The sequence below is a fragment of the Equus quagga genome, chromosome 5 (assembly GCF_021613505.1).
Source record: "Equus quagga isolate Etosha38 chromosome 5, UCLA_HA_Equagga_1.0, whole genome shotgun sequence".
Taxonomy (NCBI): Eukaryota; Metazoa; Chordata; class Mammalia; order Perissodactyla; family Equidae; genus Equus; species Equus quagga.
Genome location: NC_060271.1, coordinates 45,662,383 through 45,681,561, shown reverse-complemented (window position 1 = coordinate 45,681,561; position 19,179 = coordinate 45,662,383). Strand labels below are relative to the sequence as shown.

Sequence of the window (19,179 nt, the reverse complement as noted above, 5' to 3'; positions counted from 1 at the left end):
GGGGGTAGTCATGGAGGGCTTCTTGGAGGTGGTGTGAGGAGGGGCTAGGGATTAGAGGATGCCCAAGGATGGGCAAGGAGGGCTTCTTGTGGGTGGAGGGAAGGGAACGGGGCTAGAGGACGCCCTCCTTGGAAGGTCCAGACCCCCAACTCCTACTGGCTGCAAAGTGGCCCTTCCTCCCCCAAGTAAGGCTGGGCGCACGTGCATTGGGCACCAAGGGACTGAGAGAGGGAGAGAGAGTTGCCAGGTCGTGTCAGGAATGGTTAGTGCCAGAGGAAAATGAGCCCCCTGCCCTGAATCGGGGACAAGTGGAGGAGAGCGGACAGTCTCGGGGAGGAGATCCCCCGTGGGGCCCACAGGGTGCCCCTCCCTGGAGCTGCTCCTTTTGTCTCCAATGACTCTTTGGCCCCTGCAGCTGGGAGGAGCGGGCTGAGGTCCGTGTGCTGCATCTCCTTATGGTCCTCCCAGACCCAGCGGGCACCAGCCCCATCCTCACAGAGTGCACGCCCTTGCACAGTGTCCTCCGCTCATGGTGGGGAGGCTCCGAACCCCTCCGGGAACCTTCATGGTCAGGGCCCCCTCCAGGGATGGTGGTCATGTGACCGTCCCAGAGCTGGCACCATTTCCTCTCTCTGGCAGGTGCAGGAAACTGAGGCTTAGAGAGGTCAAGTGACTTAAGTACTCATTCGTTCCTTCACTCACCATCCGTCCATTCCCTACACGAATCTCTGTGGGGTGCCTGCTCTGCCCGGGGGTCTGCGTGCTCATTGGAGAGACCCCGGTGAGGAAGGTGGCGCAGTGCCTGTTCTCCTGGCGGGTCAACTCCAGAGAAAATGAATAAGCAAACTAAGGAGGAGATGAGCTCGTGGGTTGCACAAGGGGGTTTCCTTTGGATTTGTGGAAACTCGGGTCATCTCCCTGGAAGGATGCTGAGAGGGAGGAGTGGTGCACCGTTCATGTAGGTTTTAGCGTTGTTTTGGTAGCTGGATGGAAAATGGATGGTGGGGAGCCAGCGTGAAGTGGGAGACGGCATGGAGTCAGGCAAGATGGCGACCTGGAGGAAGTGAGGGTGGAGACAGGGCTGGATTCAAGGCATGTGTTACAGCAGTGATTCTCAACTGGGGCAGCTGCGCCCCCCAGGGCCTGTGTGGCAATCTCTGGAGACCTTTTTAGTTGTCACAACTTGGGGGTTGCTATTGGCATCTTCTGGGGGGAGGCCAGGGGTGCTGCTGACCATCCCACAATGCACAGGACAGCCCCCCAACAAAGAATGATCCAGTCACATGTCCATGCGCAGAAGCTGAGAAGCCCTGCATGGCAGGGAGGAATGGACAGGTTCCACTGAGCACGTGTTGGGGGAGCCGGGAAGGAAAGGGTGGGATTCGATGGCCTTTAGATTTTCGACTGTGGTACCTGGTAAATTGTAGTGCCATCTGGGCACGCAAATGGGTGTGCCATTTTGAAGCAGGCAGGGCTTTTGCAGGGGCTGTGTTGAGTTCTGCTGTGAGCTGGCCATGAGGCTTGTTAAGCCTGGTCCAGATCTGTGAGGCAGGGTCATGTTTGGGAGTGACCCTTGCATGTACAGCATCTGGAGCCTTGGTCCTTGATCCCCTAGGGACAGAGTGAAGATGGAGATGAGCCCAAGGAACTGAGCCCTGGACACCTCCAGGTGGGAGCTGAGACAAGAGTAGCAGAAGGGGGAGGGGCCTCAGTCAGCTTGGCAGCCATCACAAAGCACCTCAGACGGGACCCACTCAGGGTTAGGGACGGGCTGGAGGTCCAAGACCAAGGCGTCTGCAGGGCTGGTTTCTCCTGAGGCCTCTCTCCTTGACTTGCACATGGCTGTCTTCTCCCTGTGTCCTCACGTGGTCCTCCCTCTGTGCATGTCTGTGTCCTAACCTCCTCTTCTTGTAGGAATGCCAGTCATGTTGGATTAGGGCCACCATATGACCTCATTTTACCACAGTCACACTGAGGTCCCGGGGGTCAGGACTTTAGCATATGAATTTGGGGAGGACTCAGTTCAGTCCATGACAGAGCCTCCGGGAGATGGGAGGTCGACCCCGAGGGAAGACCCCACTTGGTGAGAACAGAGGGCAGCTGTTCTTGGTGCTGCCGACAGGTCCTGCCTGGTGACAGCCGCGGCCTGCCTGCTGGTTTGCATCTGATGGTTGGAGGCGATCCTGACGGGTCTGTGGAACAGGGAGCTGGAAGCCAGGCCAGAGCATGCTGCGGTGGCGAGAGGGCGCCAGGGCAGCCCCTTTGCGGAAAAAACTGCCCTAAGGCCCACAAGCACAGGGTATTCTCGGCCCCGGGGGGCTTTCTTCACACCAGGGCGATGTTCCCACGAGGGGCAGCTCAGTGCCCAGACTCATGCCTAGAAGGATCGCAGCTTCTGTGGACAGCCCTTTCTCTCCATGCTCTTCCTCCCTTGAAACTCAGCCTGGCCAGTGGTCCCTAGGAGGCCATGACCTCTGCCCCCGCTCCAGCCTAAGGGCCAGCTTTGGAGCAGTGAGCTTTTGCCATGTGACTGTCTCATAGTTCTTAGTTAATGATGTTTAATGACACAACAAAAGGCCGTTGATTTCTGCAGAGAGGAGCTGTCCCAGCCCCTGGTAAGGGTGATGACCTGTGATGATAGAAGGTGGTGTGGTGACAGGTGGAGGTTGGACACATTTAGCTCTTGGCTCTGTCCCCAATCACCCCCCCACTTAACCGCTTGCCACCTTGGGCCTCAGTGTCCCCATGTTCACAGTGGGAATGGCCGTTCCTGCCCTGCCCGTATCTGACATCGTCTTTGGAGCATGGAGCTCAGATGCAAGATGGAGCTGAGATGTAAAGTCAGACCCGCTTGTCACAGACGCTGCAAGATAGAGCTGCCAATTCCAGGGAGCTTGTCAATACCCCATTGCCATGTGTCCTGGGGGACGAGAGGTGGAGAACTTTCCAGAGAATCATATGAAACCCACTCTTGAGTAGGGAATGCAGATCTACAACCCAGCCTCTCTTGGAAGTACCCAGAAGCTGGTCAGAGACTTCCACACAAAGCCAACCAGAGCTTGAAGCCAGGCGTCCTGGGATGGGGTGAGGGGAGGCCTCCTCCGCCCCTGGTCCCTCAGAGCCCGGCATTTGGGGACTTGGCTTGCCCAGGAAACAGAGGCCTTCTTCTCCCTTCAAGGCACAGCTGCTGCCCAGAAGCTCTGGGCTTCCTGGAAGTGCTATTACGCACCCTAGACGTTCCAGGAAGAACCCCCAGGACACCCACTCCCCAGGACGTCATCAGGATGGGTGATCTTGTCAGGAGTGCGAGTCCTGGCCCCTGGGAACCCCTTCCTGGTCCGCACGCAGGCCTGCCTCCCCTGGGTTCTTCTGGGAAGAATTTTCCCAGTTTTCTGTCCCCATACCAGTGGCAGCCGTTGTGTCAGGTTGATGCCATGCGTGTTTGTGGCCAAGCTCTGGACACTGCACTCGGAGACTCAGGCGAGATGGTGTGTGCCCGGCGGGGGCAGCAAGGACACTGGGTCTCCCAGCCGTCCCGCAAGACGAGGTGATGGGGGACCGGACAGGGGGCAGGGGGGACTAATGTCTGTGTGCATGTGTGTTGCTGTGTGTGCACATGTGTGTGTGCCTCTGTGTGTCCATGTGTGTCTGTGTGGAGGCATGTGTATGAATGTGTGCATGTGTCTGTGTGTGCGAAGTGTCTGTGTATGTATATACCTGTGTGTCTGTGATTGTGTGTGTCTGTATGTCCCTATGTGTGTCTGTGTGTATATCCATGTGTGTCTCTGTGTCTGGGTGTGTGCAGCCATGTGTGTCTGTGTCCATGTGTGTATGTGTGTACCTGTGTGTGTATCTCCATGTGTGACTGTGTGTATCTCTGTGTGTGTCCATGTGCATCCACAGTGTGTCCATGTGTGTCTGTGCATCCATGTGTGTCCGTGTGTGTGTCTGTGTGGGTGTCTATGTGTGTCTGAGTATCTCTATGTGTGTTCGTGTGTGCCTGTATCTGTGTCTGTGTGGGTCTATGTTGCGTCCCTGTGTCCATGTGTGTCTGTGTGTGTCCATGTGTGTCTCTCTGTGTGCGTCCGTGCCTCTCTGTGTATCCCTGTGTGTCCGTGTGTCCATGTGTGTCCATCTGTGTGTGTCTTTGTCCATGTGTGCCTGTGTGTGTATATCTGTATGTGTCTATGTCTGTGTTGTGTCCCTGGGTCCGTGTGTGTCTGTGTGTGTGTCCATGTGTGTCTCTATGTGTCTCTATGTGTGTCCATGTGTGTCTCTTCGTGTGTGTCTGTGCCTCTCTGTGTATCCATGTGTGTCTGTGTGTGTCTGTGTCCATGTGTGTCCATCCGTGTGTGTCTTTGTCCATGTGTGCCTGTGTGTGTATCTCTGTATGTGTCTATGTCTATGTTGTGTCCCTGGGCCATGTGTGTCTGTGTGTGTGTCCATGTGTGTCTCTCTGTGTCTCTCTGTGTATCCATGAGTGTCCATGTGTGTCCATCCATGTGTGTCTTTGTCCATGTGTCCCTGTGTGTGTATATCTGTATGTGTCTGTGTGTGTGTCCATGCGTGTCTGTGTGTGTGTGCATCAGGGCACATGGAAGCTGCGTGTGGGAGTGCAGCTCAGAGATTAGATGGGAGCTGAGTCCCCTGCAGGACAGAGCTGGGAGGGGAGGTAGAAACCCCATGGAAACCATCCGTGGTTCACACAGGAAGGCTTTTCTAGCTGAGACGCTGCCCCACATTTTCTCAGTGTACTTTTGAGGTAGTGAGTTCCCCATCACTGTTTGTGTTCAAACAGAGGCTGGGAAACCACTGACGGAGGTGGTTAGAGTGGAGATGTCTGCATCAGGCCAACCTTACCCCGGCTCCCTCTGACTCTGCACAGTGGACTGGAAGCTTGCCGCCGAGTCGCTCTGCACCCAAGCCCCTGGGGGGAGGCAGGGCCGGGTAGCTACAAGGTGCATTCTGAGTACTGCAGGCCAGGGCTGGGTCCCTGAGGCACCACCAACTACCTGGTGACCTTGGGCAGGTGCGCTGACACCTCTGAAATGTCCATGCCCTCGTTGGTGACAGGGGGAGTGAGGTTGCCTCTCTCAGAGGGTGTGGACGGGGCAGATGGGACCAAACGAGGACCTAGGAGGGAGCTGGCTGGGGCGAGCACGCAGCACAAGGCCGTCGTAGCAGCCACTGCTGCTGCCTGGTGAGCCCGTCACACCCAGGGCGCTTCCCCAGGGCAGCGTGTCCACGGCCTCACCCACAGCCCTTTGGGACCTGCGTCTGGTGCTCTCCTGTCGGCTGGGGTTGGGCTCAGGTGGGGCGTCCGGGTAGGGGAGGAGCAGAGCCTCTCTTCTCCTGATGGGGACTTGGGAACTTCTGTAGCTGGAGACCAGACAGCCGTGCCCTACATTGTGGGATTTGCATAGATGACTTCGTGTCCTCTTGGCAATTCTAGTTTGTTTCCAGGTTACCATTTTCTTTCTTCCTTCCATGGATGAGGGGGTGTTGGCTAGATCATGGAGGAGCCCCTGACTGCCCCTGGATCCCCAGTCCCTCCACTCAGGTCCCCTGTGCCCCGTACAGGCCGCCAAGAGTCCCTTGATCCCCTGCAAAGGCCCCATTTCATCTCAGCCTCATTTACACTCAGGTGTAAAGGACTGAGGGGAGTGATGCATTTGCAGCAGGGTGTGGAGAAGGCTGGCTGAGGGCTTCTGGGCTCCCCAAGCCCCCTTAGGTGGATGGGTCTATTTTTGACTGTGTAGGGCTGGACCCGCCTTCTCCCTCCTTGTGCTACCCAGAATCGGCCAGTCACAGACTCAGAAGGACCTTCAAGGTCATCTCGCCTCTCTTCACCCCCAGCAAGCTTCCGAGTCTTTCCAGGTTCTTCGGCGGTTTCAGCTCCTTCACAGCGCCCACTCTGAGCTCTTAAACTGCCGATTTCATCTTCTTCCCGGTTTATCTTCTGGTGTGGGAGGGCCACGGTGCTCTAACTACACTGAGCCCCCCTGAGCAATCACCCTCAGGAAGGTGGGCCTGGAGACCAGTGGAGAGAACTGAGAGGTCCCAGCCTTAGCTGGTTCTGGGGGCTCCTTTGGCTGTCCCCCCTCTCTGTCACTGGACACACAGCTGCTGTGTCTTAACCTCCTGTGGCCAGAGTCCAGACTTCCTTTTCATTGCTAACAAGCATAGCCGGCCCTTTGCTAAGAGCTCTGCCAGCATCTTGTCATTGTTGCTCCCCTCGCACAAGGTGGGCGCATGACACCTCAGGAGACGGTGCCCAGGGGAGGTGAAGGGAGCTGCCCCAGGCCATGCGATTGGTGAGCTGGTTAGTGATGGAGCTGGACCTCGGGCGTGCATCCACCTGACCACAAAGCTTTCCCTAGGCCAGGTTGCTCGTCCTTCCTGGTGCCTCGGCCTCCCCACCTCCATCAAGGTCATTCTTTCCCCGTCTCTACAAACCCCAGGAGCCCGTGGAGCCCACCGCTGCCCTGCTCTTTTCACTCCGAGAGGAGGCAGCTCCTTGGCCGTTCTCCTCCATCTTCCTGGTTGGCTTAAAGAGTCCCTGGTGTGCGTACTGAGCTTCGTAAATACCGACATAACAGTGGAAACAAAACCAAAATAGATCTTCCCCGTGAGGAAAGAGGGATGTCACTGGGCGTTTTGGAAGCCGGCGACATTTATTCTTCCGAGTCCACTTTTCAGGGACAAGACTATCAGTAATGAGCTGTGTGTCTCCAGGAGAGCGTCTCAGATGCTCGGAATGCATATTTCTCAACCTAAGAGGGACGGTGGGACAGTTTTCAAAACCGGGAACCTTGGAAAAACACAACCTTCCTAGAACCAGCTTCTCCCAGCGGCTGGGTATCTACCTCCTTCAGCATCCCCTGCTTCCGGTTGCATTTTTAAGAGTCTTCCTCCCAGAGAACACAGCCGCTATCTTGGTAGTTTCCTCTCTTCTGCAAGATGAGAGTAACAGCAGCTCTTCTCTGAGGGTTGCCGTGTGAACGGCATGAGACGATGCCTGAGAAACACTTCGCCCGGCGCCTGGCGCGGCTGTCGCGCAGTCCACGTGGCTTCCCGCTTTCATGTTCCACTCCATCCTTTCTCTCCGTGCTCAGTAGTCCTCCATTTAGTTTTCATAAATACGCTCTTGTGCAAAACTCCTGTCTTTTCACATGAGTGGGTCAGAACTTTCTCATGAGCATCTTCCGGCCTGACAATGCTGGCTGAGGCAGCTGGGCTCCGGAAGGAGAAGCGACGTGTGTGTTTATGCCCTGCCCGGACCCCTGTTCTGAAGGGTCACTGGGCATCAGGCTGCCTGCAGCCTCCCTGCTCTCTCCACCACCCCCATCCTCTATCTTGAGTTAAAAAATGGACATAAGGCAGGATTAAATCTGGTCCCAGTGAGGAACGGGTGATGTTCAGCTCTCAAGCTTGAATGCCCCAGGGAGCTCCCGAAAACTACTGTTGCTGGGTCTGGTCCCTTGAGATGCTGACCGGTGGATCTGTGGAGGGGCCCGGCTCTCAGTGTTTTGAAATCTCGCTCTCCCAAAACCAGGTGGTTCTCACGTGAGGCCCAGACTCAGAATGTCTGCTGAGGGTTTGCAGAATCGTCTGTGCCTCTCCAGGGCCTTCTGAGATTCTTTGTTCTGAGTCGACTTTAGTTGGGGGGGGTGGGTACTAGACAGCAGGATTCTAGTCCAGCTGCTATTAATGCCCAGCTTTGCCAAGTCTGTTCCTTTGCCCAGGGGAAGATGGAGAGGACACAGGCTTTACTGTAAGATGGGCTCGCTCGTGCTGGGGTCTCACATCCTTGTCCCCACCTGCAGAGGAAGCATGTGAGGGGTAGACCTGGGTACCTGGCGGACCTGGGCAGGCCAGCCAGCCACTGGGGTAGCTGCTGGTCACATCGTGGGTGCTGCCCAGAGAGGGCACAGACGCCATGTAGGAGGGACAGCTGAGCTGGGGGGACATGCTAGGCTGGAGACACTTCATGGGGCAGCTGGTCCTGGATGGCCTGCCCGCTGTCCCACTGCAGAATGGCTGCAGGAGGGCATCAGGGACCAGGCTGAAGCAGCAGGGGCTGTAGTGTCAGACACGCAGAAGCCCTGCTCCCCACTCCCGGGAGAGAACATTCCCACCCACAGTGTTACCCACCCACTGCTTGTCACCACTTCACTCCTCCGGAACGCTCGCGGGCACGTTGCCCAGGCAACCAGAACGCCAGCGTTGCTATCCTTCAGTCTCCTCAAGCACCTGCGAAGGCTGTCGAGTGACATCCCCCGTGCCTCTGAGTTCTGCAGACACCCTGCTCCAGAGCTCTCAGGGAGAGGAGGCGGGCCCCTCGGCACTGTCCATGGCCACGAGCGAGTGCAGAGATCACAGCTAACATTTGTGAGCACTTACAAGGAGCAGAGCCTAAAGTGTTCACCATAGAGTCCCTGTGATGCCCTGGTGTGGGTACCCATGTTCACCTTGTTGTACAGGTAGGGAAACTGAGGCACAGAGAGGTTATTTGGATTGCCCAAGCTCATGCAGCTACCAGGTTGCAGCCCAAGACTGGAAGTCAGGCAGCCAACCGTGAGCCCCTCGTGTCACCACCACACCAGGCCCCTCTGGGGCACATGTGAGTCAGTCATCACTGAGTCTCTTTGCTCTTGGGGATACAGATGGTCATTCCCACCTCGCCAGGCCCTGGGAGGAGCAACCACACGTGTGCAAGAGGGTTTCTCGGCCTCAGCCCTGTGGACCCTCGGGGCCTGGTGAGTCTGGCGGCGGCGTCCTGTGCACCGTAGGATGTTTTGAAGCATCCTTGGCCTCCCCCACTAGATGCCAGCAGCAATGCCCTTCAGCAGCCCGAAACCAGAAATGTCTCCAGACATTGCTGAACGTCCCCTGGAGGCACAGTCACCCCAGATGAGGAGCATCGATGTATATAAACACGCCGTGTAAACCCTCAGGACCACGGAGATGCTACGGCTTATTATCTTCTGCAGAAGCGTGCGAAGCAATTCCCTGGGCCCCACAGGGCCCTGATGCTGTGTAAGGTTGGGAGGGGGCCGTGCAGTAACACCTGCCGAGGTCCAGTGCCCACCCCACATCTCCCTGGGCAGAGCCACCGTCCAGGCTGTGGAGTCACCACCATTATGAGTACAGAGGTTGTGGTTTGGCTCTATTCTCTGTGTCCAGTATGTCCCTGGTCCCACAGGCCTAGGATTGTTGGGGCCTAGTTCCTGAGCACAGAGGCTTTAAGTCCCTGAGTTCTGGGCTCTGGGTCCAGGTCCGGTGCTGGCTTGCTGTGACCCCAGCCCAGCCCCTTCAGTGGTGGGTCTCACCTTGGCGCCCTTAGGGTGTGAGGGTTTGGGTTGGCAACACCCACCTCAGATGCTCCACGAGAGAAGGGTCAGTCAAGGGGCCGCTCTCCCTTTGCCTCGCCCACTGCTTCTCACACAGCTTGACCGTGGAGCCTGAGCTGCTTGCCCCACTCGGGTCCCAAGCACCAGCGGGTGGAGGACCTGGCTTCGGGGTGGGCTGCACCAAAGACTGTGGCTCTTCCTTCCAGCCAGGACATCCTGCGATTCCCGGGGAGGCCAGTGGATGCCAGCAGGGCAGTTAGGTGGGTGCACGTTTGGTGTGGGCTGTGATGTGATGACACACTCCTTGGGCTGACCCTCGCCCTGGGGGCCATGTTACAGCCTCTCTGCAAGGTGCTGGCCCTCGGCCGCCCTAGAGTGGGCGGGAGGCATCACCCCTGGTTCACTCAGGCTTGAGCGCCTCCTGGGCTGGGACCCTGGAGTGAGGCTTGCTCTCGTGAGGGAGGGTGCTAAGAGGACCCTGGAAGCCCGTGGCTGAACCCCATGCTCCAGGAAAGAGAGTAGCCAGAGACTTCTTGTCCTTCTGGAGATTTCTGTCAGGCACTGCTCCTTCTCTGTGGGTCAGATATCACCTGTGCACCTGACATCCACCGGGGCTGTGGAAGATGGAGCCTTCTAGATCACCGAAGTGCCTTCCCTGAGAGGGAGGAGCTGTTAGTCACGTAAGTCACGAGGGGGAGCGTGGAGCGGCTCTGACGGGACACTCGGCGACATCAGGCTGCGAGCACCGTTCAGAGTCCTGGCCCCATGGTTTTTCATTAGGAAAATGGCACCTGTGACTGCTTTCCAGAAGAGAGTGTGTGTTCCATACCAGTGCTGGGGACAGAGACGGCGAGACCGTGGGTCTCTGAGTAGGGAGGGTAGGTCTCTGCTACCTCTTGGGGGACACGCTTGAAAGGAGGCACCTGAGTGTGTGTGGGTGCCAGGGATCCCCGCGTGGAGGGCAGAGACAGACGTCTGCAGCCTTGGGAGATGGTATCGCTCTCTCCTGGGCAGGGGTGCCAGAGAGCTCGGAGTGGCATGGGGTCAGGGGACAATCTGGGGGTGACAGGCCTTTTCTGCACCAGGCACCAAGATCTCCTTTCCCCCAGAAAAGCAAAACCCTCTTGCTGATGGAATGTTCATTTCAGAGGAGGACAAGGGATGAGAGGAAGGCCCCCACCTGGAGCTTTACTCTGCCCAAAGGTGAGGGGCTGAGCGTGGCCTCCACTGGCTCCTCTGTCACAGCCTCAGGTCTGGGATTCGTTCTCAGCAGGCTCACTGCCAGCTCCATCAGTCCAGGACACAGAGCCTGCCACCCCTTGGTCGCATCTTTGCAAGGAACAGAGTATCACGTCGTGTTCTAGGAGAAGGTGGCTCTGAACGTGCCCGAGAGCCAATCTCTGTGATGACCCCCTCCCAAGTGCCCCTCCAGCGCCCCGGGGAGAGAGTTCCAGGGCTGGACACGCCGCTCCCCACTGTCAACCGGCACCCTGGGAACAGAGCCCCAGGGCCAGACACGCCGCTCCCCACTGCTGGCCAGCGCCCCGGGGAGAGAGCCCCACGGCTGGACACGCTGCTCCCCACTGCCAGCTGGCACCCCAGGAAGAGAGCCCCAGGGCCAGACACGCCGCTCCCCACTGCTGCCCAGCCCCCTGGGGAGAGAGCCCCAGGGCTGGACACGCTGCTCCCCACTGCCAGCCAGTGCCCCAGAAGCACTCGGAGCTCAGGTTTCAAGGAAAGAGAAAGTGGTGCCTGTCATCTACCCTCTGCTCCGTGTGGGACCGTTACTTCCTCAGATCCGTCCCCTTCCATTTCCTCCGGCCTGTTCTGGCTGTCAAACAGGTGAGTTAAGAAGAGTTAAGAAAGAGTGGGTGCCCCCCACCCCACAAGAGTGTGCCCTGTACTTAGTGATCTGCATCCCAAGGTTAGCGTGTGGGAAGGGACACCTGGCGAACAGGACCTCAGCCAGGTGGCCATGGTCAACATCAACAGTGGCAAGTCGTGTTGATAGCAGGGACCCATGAAATGATGGGATGAGAAAAACCCGTTACCCCGTCTCACCACGAGAAAAGCAGCAGACGGATCACAATAGAGGGACAGTCAACAAAATCGTGGACCAGCGCTCCTCAACTGTCAAGGTCCCGCAAAACAAGGACAGTCGGAGCAGCTGTCACAGCCCAGAGGAGCCTAACGAGACATGACGACTGGATGTCACGTGGTGTCCTGGGTGGGCTCCTGGAAGAGGAGAGGGTATTAGGGAAAAAGTAGTAAAATCTGAATAAAGCACAGAATTTCATTAATGGTAGCAGACCTGTGTTTTCCCTTAGCTGCGACAAATACACCAAGTGGCGTAGGGTGTTATCTGCAGGGGGACCCGTGACAAGAGGACACAGGAACTCTCTGTGCTCTTTGCAGTTTTCTGGAAATCTAGAACTGTCCTGAGATGACAAGGTTATTTGAGCAAACAAACCAATGGAAGAGGAGTGGGATGGGGAAGTGTCTGGCCGTTTAGTCATGCCAAGGAGGGGCAGGGGGACTCCGCAGGATCCCTGGGCCCCAGGTGAGGGGACGTCCATGTCTGCAGGCGCAGAGTGTCCACAAAGGATCACGGACTCACATGAGCAAACCGAGTGTGAGAAGCTCTCCGTGTCTCTTCTGCTTGCATCCGTGGTGTCATTTCCATCTGTCCCCTGTCGATTATTGATCACAGACACACACATGTTCGACGGCAAGAAGACCTCAGAGCTTACCTGCTCCAACTGTCTCATGTGAAGGATGGAAAAGCCGGGGCTTGCAGAGTGGAAGCAACAGGCCCACGCTCAGGCCGACTTTTCCATCAAACAGAATTGTTCTCCCGGTGGCTTGTTCCCCGAGCCAGCTGATGGCAAGCCCAAGAGCAGGCCCTCTGGGGGCGGGGGGTCTTCCTCAGCCATCTAGTGCTGGGGTTGCACGTGGGGTGCCCGTCACTGCCCGTGGCAGGGCTGGGACGGACTGGCTGTCTGTCGGACATCTCTGAGGTCCTGCCCCGTCCGGGCGATTCCGAATGGCCTCTGGGCCGTGCAGTCCCCAGGCTCCTGCGTGAGCTCCCGGCCTGGCCAGCCCAGGGCCTCATCGCCCCGGTGCTCTGGCAGCTGCTTGCAGGAAGCAGCCCTGCAAACCTCGCCCTTCAGGGAAAAGTGCAACCTTAAGTGGAAGCGATGTCTTTGTCTCCTTAAATTGACAGAGATTTTCTTCTGTGAAGGAAATATACAGAAGGTAGCGAGTTGAATCTCAATTCACTGAATCTTATTAAACTGTTCTTGGGAAAAAAAAAAAGATTTCAATAAAAATTTAAAAGGAAGAGAAGCAAGAATGCTACAAACTAGGAAATAAAGTGAGATGGAGCGGTAGTTCTCAGTTTGGAAGCAATCCTGTGGGGAGGCGGGAGAGTCTGTTCTTCATTTGAAAGTCTGGGCCAGGATGCTGCCGAGTGGGAACCAGCCCCGCCCAGCCTGCTCAGGGTGTGGACATGGGCCCTCGGGCGCTCCAGCGAGGGGCGAGCTCCAGTGAGGATCATGTGGACGGATCCAGACGTCTCCGCGGCGCCATCATTGCAATGTGCCCGCAGCTCAGAGGCCCCTGTGGCCTTGGCATCCTTTCCTCCCCTCCCCCTGCAGGGCCAGGGCCCAGGTTAGGACTCTGTGCAACGCACCCCAAACTGGTCTCTCCACTACCCTCCACACATCCACTTCTTGAGATAGAACCTACCAACCCTAACATTCACCTTCAGTTCAGCAGTTTGCATGTATTCACAAGGATGTCCAGCCGTCATCAGTACTCATTCCAGAACACTTTCATCACTCCCTGAAAGAAACCCTATCACCATGAGCAGTCACTCCCTGTTCCCCCCAGCCCCAGATCCTGGTACATACTGATCTATATTCTGTCTCTACGGATATCTCTGCTGCCTCTGGGCATTTCATGTAAATGGGTCATACGACAGGAAGCCTTATGTGTGTGGCCCCTTTGACTTCACACCACGTTTTCAAGGTTCACACACGTTTTAGCACCTGTCAGTTCTTCTCTTCTTTTCATGGCTGTGGGGGTGGACCACATTTTCTTTATCTGTCCATCAGTACTGGACGCTGGGTTGTTTCCACTTTCTGCTATTATGACTGATGCTGCTGTGAACACTCATGTACCCAGTTTTGTGTGGACGTATATTTGTACCCAAGAGTGGGATTTCTGGGTCGGCGGTAACTCTAAATCTTTGAGAAACTATCAGGCTTTTCCACAGGGGCTGCACCATTTCGCGTTCCCACCAACAATGTCTGAGCGTTGTCGTCTGCCCACATCCTCACCAACACTCGGAATTGTCTTTTTGCTTGTAGCCGTCCTGGTGGGTGTGACGTGGGGACATGTGCTTAAGGGGTCTGTGGATGCCCCAGAGTTTTCGGGGAGCTGACACCACCTCTGCCTGCACCGTGGCCTGGCCTCCTTGGTGTGTCACACGCCAGCTCTGATGGTTAGTGGTGTTGTCGACAGCCAAGGGGCCTCCCTCCTGTGGGTGTGTGGGGTCCTCTGCCATCTTAGGACATGGCTGATGGCACCACGATGCCTTCCTGGGGTGAGAGGACCTGGGAGTGGTCCTCCGAGAACCTCTTAATCAAGAAATGAGGGTGGAATTGGGGGCCTCACAGGGCTGTGCTGAGCGGGGTCAGATGGAAGAGCGTTCCTGGGGTCCTGTGTGGTTTCCAGGTCAGCTGGAGGGATGAGGACAGAGGCCAGTTGTTGTCCCTCATGCGGTCCTTCCAGATGTGGCTGAATCTCCTTGTGCCAAGATGCAGCCTCACCAAGGAAGTCCCCACCTGAGGCTCAGGACGGGGAAGGTCCAGATCGCACATTTGGCCGATGGGCCTGGTGACAGAGCAGAGGGTGTGGGGCCTTTGACCCCTGTAAAGAGATCAATGGTGGGTCCCCTGCAGGCCGTGGAATTGGCCCCTGACCTCCCTGTGGGAGGGGCTCTCTCAGCCCACCCTCCACCCCTGGCAGGGCCTTTCCTGCCTGCTGCGGCTGGGGTGGAGCCTCTGTCCTGACTTGGCCACCTGCCCTCCTATTTTCCCTCTCCGAACAAATCCATCACTTTAGAAAGGAAGAACCTGGACTTGAAGAGGAGACGCAAACCCAGCTCTCGCTGCCGTTGCCATCAGTGGGGTTTCTGCGTAACAGCTGAGTGGCGTGGAAATGAGGGGGTTTCTATGGTAACCAATTACAGCTCATGATTGGTGACAAATGACAGAAATATCCTGTGTGTGAAGTTATGCTGGGGCAGGCAGGACAGGCTCAGGTGCTGCGGTTTTAATTTCCTGGGGCGATGTTTCTCCAAGTTCTGACAGCAGGCGGGTTTGCACGCGGCTGTTCTTTATTCAGCCTGCCTGGGGGGGCCTGCTAGTACCCTGCGGGCCTGGGGGGATCTGAGGGGGATCTGGTGAGGCCTGGTGGTACCTGGTGTGGCCTAGTGAGGACTGGTGAGGCCAGATGGGGCCTGCTGAATCCTGGTGTTGCCCAGTGGTGGCCACTGGTCCCCTCTGGTCTTGGGCTCCACGGCCACTTGAGCAGCGTCTCGTTTCTCCGAGGCAGCGCTCTGTCCGGTGTGCAGAGCCGTGGGAGAAGCAGAGGCCTAAAGCATCCACCCTCGGTCTCTGCGGCCTCAGAGTTGCTGCCCTTAGCTGTGCAGGGCAATTTCACCCTGACCTAAATTTCTGTGTGCAGTGATGGGGCGGCCCCAGTCCCTGCCCCGAGCCTGCCTGGCTGTGCGGGGAAATTGCACCGCGACAGAAGCCTGCGGGGGCATTAGCATAATGAGCAATTCCTAATTTTTGCAGTAAAGCACTTTCATTCTGATTAAAACGCTGGGGCCTTGTTATTTGGGGATTAGTCCTTTTTGGTAATTAGCGCTCATTAATGCAAGTTTCTTCCTTTCCACATCCTGGTGGCCGGCGGGAGCGGCACAGACCTCAGTGTCAGCACAAGAGGGTCAGCCCCACAGGGCCTCAGTGCAGACTGCGGAGGGGAGCACACACACGGACACACCCACGCCAACACTCACACACATGCTGACACACTCACCTCACAGTCACACACTGACACACACTCAAGCACCAACACACTCACTCACACGCTGATGCACTCACACCCACTGTACACTCAGTCTGTCACACTGACACACGCTCATGCACTGACACACTCACACGTGTACTGATGCACATGGACATACCCACACAGACTCACACTGACACACAGACACACACACCAATGTGCATTTCTGAGACACACCCCATGCGCACACTCACACAGTGACGCACACACACTCACTGATTTAGTCCCTTTTCAAGTCACATGACGCCTTATACAGAAAACCTGCCAAACTTCTTCTCTCGGGCCTGGGGGGAGGAGGAGCTCTTCTGCTGCGGCTCTGTGCACCGAACCCCTCGCCCACCCCACCCACAGCAGTCACCGAGGTTCTGGGCTTGTGTCAATTTTCAGACATGATGTTGGTGACAAGCACTGACTTTGAACGCGCCTGTAACCAGGCCTCGATCCTCTGAGCTGCTGGGAGGGGAGCATGGGCCGGCTGCTAGCCTTCTGCAGGTCCGCCCCCCACACCCTGCATTCTCAGGTCGCTCTGAGATCCCAGGGGGCTGCACCCTCCCCTGCAGCCCGGCCCTCACCCTCACCAGGCTCTGCAGGGTCTGCCCTGTCTCCAGCCTTCCAGGGGCTGCGGAGGTACATGAGTGGGGTTCCAAGGGCGCCTGCACTGAAGATGAGTGGGGTGCGGGACCTCAGTGGGACAGGGGTGGGACGTCAGCGGGACAGGGATGGGACATCAGCAGGACAGCCCTGGGCAGAGCGGGAGCATCCAGAGACTTTCAGCTTATCCACAGCAGGTCTCAGGTTCCTGAGCGAATCCAGAGGAGGCCGAAAATAAGAAGCTTGCCCCATGTACAGCGTTTGAAAACAAGCCTGCTTCAAAATATGCATATTTGACTGAGATGCCGGGGGAGGGGAGAGGGGGGCGCGCAGAGCACAGAGCACATGCGTGGCAGGGGCTCCGGAGAAGCCTGGCCTGGGCGCCCACGGGATGTCTGGCACGGTGACCCTCTGCCTCTCCAAACATCAGGAGAGGTGGCGCCCTGCTCAGAGTCACCCGCCTGGGGCCGGGGAACTTCTGTGACCTAGAGGACAGCGCCGGCTTCTGGCCCGAGGTGTAGACTGCGTTCGGGCTCTGCTGTTCCCTCACCTTGTGTCCTCTTGGTGCCTCGGTTTTATTCTGGGTGTAAGCAAAGCAGAGAACGGAAGCCCTTTGAAGCCATCCTGTCATCAGTGGGGGGTTTTGAGGCTCGGTGTCCCTCCCGTGCAGTAGACTGTGTGTTAGTGACCAGCCGTGGGGGCTGCAAGCTCCTGGGAGGAGCCTGAGCTGCAGGCCGGGCACTGGCTCTTGCGAACACACAGTCGGGACTGTTCTTTCAAGATGCTGGTTAATAGATCGCACTTAAGGAGCCTTTGAAATGAACTAATGAAGGGTTCAGTTCCCCTCTGAAGTCAGAGTTCAAGCTCCTTACAACAAGAGAGTTTCTTTGTCTCGGTGGGGGGTGGACAGACGCCCAGGCAGAGCCCGCCCTGCGCCCCACGCTGACTGACGCTGTCTCTCTCTTCCACGCAGTTCCATGTGCATCCGCTGGCCGGGCTGCTCCCTCGGAAGCCATGCTTGGATACTGATAGCCATGTTTCAGCTCGCCATGGATCTGCCCACGTGTGAGTCCCTGGGCCCCGGCCCCGAGTTCCGGCTCCTGCCGCGGCCGCCGCACCGGCCCCTCCGCCTGTGGAGTTTTAAAAGTGGACAGCCAGCCCGGGTCCCCGTGCCGGCGTGGAGCCCCCGGCCGCCCCGCGTGGAGCGCGGTCACGGGCAGCTGCAGAGCCCCCGCGCCAAGCGGGCGCACAGACCCAGGGAACAGGTGGCCACCCTGGTGCCCAAAGGGGGGCTCACCAAGCCCCCAGCTGCTGCAAAATCCAGCCCTGCCCTCAGCTCCTCCTCCTCGTCGGCAGCGTCCCCGGCAGGCAGTGGGGCCACCACGGACCAGCAGGCCCTCCTGCGGAGGGGGAAGAGGCACCTGCAGGGGCCTGGGGTCAACAGCTTCGACTTCCGAGGCAGCAGGCCCACCACAGAGACGGAGTTCATTGCCTGGGGGCCCACGGGGGAGGAGGAGGCCCTAGAATCCAACACATTTCCGGGGTTTTACGGCCCCACCACCGTCTCCACCTTCCAAACACGGAAGACAACTGTGGCCACCACGACCACCACCACCACGGCCACCACGGCCACTTCCATGACACTGCAGACTAAGGGGGTCACCGAGCCCCTGGACCCCAGGAATAGGATCCCAGTTGGGTTTAGCACAACGGAGCCTTCCACCAGTCCCAGCAAAGACAAGCCCCCGCGGATTCTGGGGGAGACCTCAGGTACGGCCCTCTCTCTTTCGGTTGGGTTCACTTGTGGAGGGGAGGGATGCTGAGCTGTACCTGCATGATGCTACCTGGTGGGAATCTGCCTTTCCCATTGGCAGAAACTAAGACAACGACGAAGGGTGAGAGCTGGGTGTGGGACCTGGGGAAGCATGGGGCGTTGTGTGTCTGTGAACTTGCACATGGGTGCATACTGGCAAATATGGTTGTGCTCTAGGAGGAGGAAGCCAGGCTGCTCTGGCTGCTGGGAGAAAAAGGGAGAGCCTCTGTCCTTAGTCGGGGGCTGGAAGTGGATGTAGTGCCCGCCATGCCCGTGTTGGGGGCATCTGAGCCCCACCAGACACACTGCCGCATCTTCCCAAATGGGGGAGCTTTGTCGTCTGGGCCGGCCTTGGGAATAAGATGTGGGCACATCTGCTGAGGGAGTTAGGGGCCATGTGGGGTCTTCAAAACCTTCAAGGGTGTGGCCCTAAGGAGGAGCAACTGCCAGATTGGTCCAGAACTAGGAATCAACTTGAGCAGCAGGAGAGAGTGAGGTCAGGGATGCGGAGGGACTTCCTGTGCTGTTAGCTGAGGCTTCGTGGACTGACTCAGGCTGGGGAGTGAGTGTCTTTCGCCAGAGGCCCGTTGGGAGGTGTTTGGAGGACGCAGATCAGAGGGAGTGGCTGTGGCTCTTCTGCCTCCGTTATTCCAGGTGCATGTGGATGACTTCTTGGCTTTGACATATCTACTGCCATGTAGATACTCATTTTCCTTTCTCCTCCTTTACCTTCTCCTCCAAGTGCTTCAGAATTGCTCCTTGAAATCTCCCAGGCCAAAACTTGTCCCTTCACCAGTAGCCACTGGCATGTACCGGCTTCGTGGCCGGCTGAGGGAGAGCGCGGAGTCCGGGACTCCTGTGTTCCAACCCGCCTCCATCCCCCTTGCCTCTGTGACCCGGCCGTGGCCCCACGCCCTGCCGTGACTCCAAAGTTCACAGATCGGATCCATGCAGGAACGTCCAGGACACACAGCGGTATTTGCTGACTGCGTAAAATGAGAGGCAAATTCTGGTCATCAGCACAAAGGGGTGGGGGCTTCTTCACACCCTCCGGGGTTTGGGCTGCTGGCCCCCTACACACGGGTCCTCTTCAGAGCCAGGGGCGGAAGAGAGTTGCTCCTCAAAGATGCCACCGTTCCCCTGCGCTCAGTGTCTGCACTAGAGTCTGCATCCTGGCCGGCAGGCAGGCACGGCCGGTAGTTGGACAGGTTTTCGTGGAGGGGGTGGCCTTTGTTCCATGACCTACTTCCTTCCTTCACCGGACGAGAGAACCACAGTTTTCAT

General features: G+C 57.5%; 1 protein-coding gene across 1 annotated transcript in view; it reads left to right on the top strand.

Annotated features, from left to right (window-relative positions):
- Positions 1 to 19,179, top strand: part of AJAP1 (adherens junctions associated protein 1) — a 136,409-nt gene that overhangs the window by 43,689 nt on the left and 73,541 nt on the right. Inside the window, exon 2 of the mRNA XM_046660091.1 lies at positions 17,056 to 17,852. Coding sequence (XP_046516047.1) covers positions 17,056 to 17,852 — 797 coding nt within the window. The remainder of the gene's footprint in view (positions 1 to 17,055; positions 17,853 to 19,179) is intronic.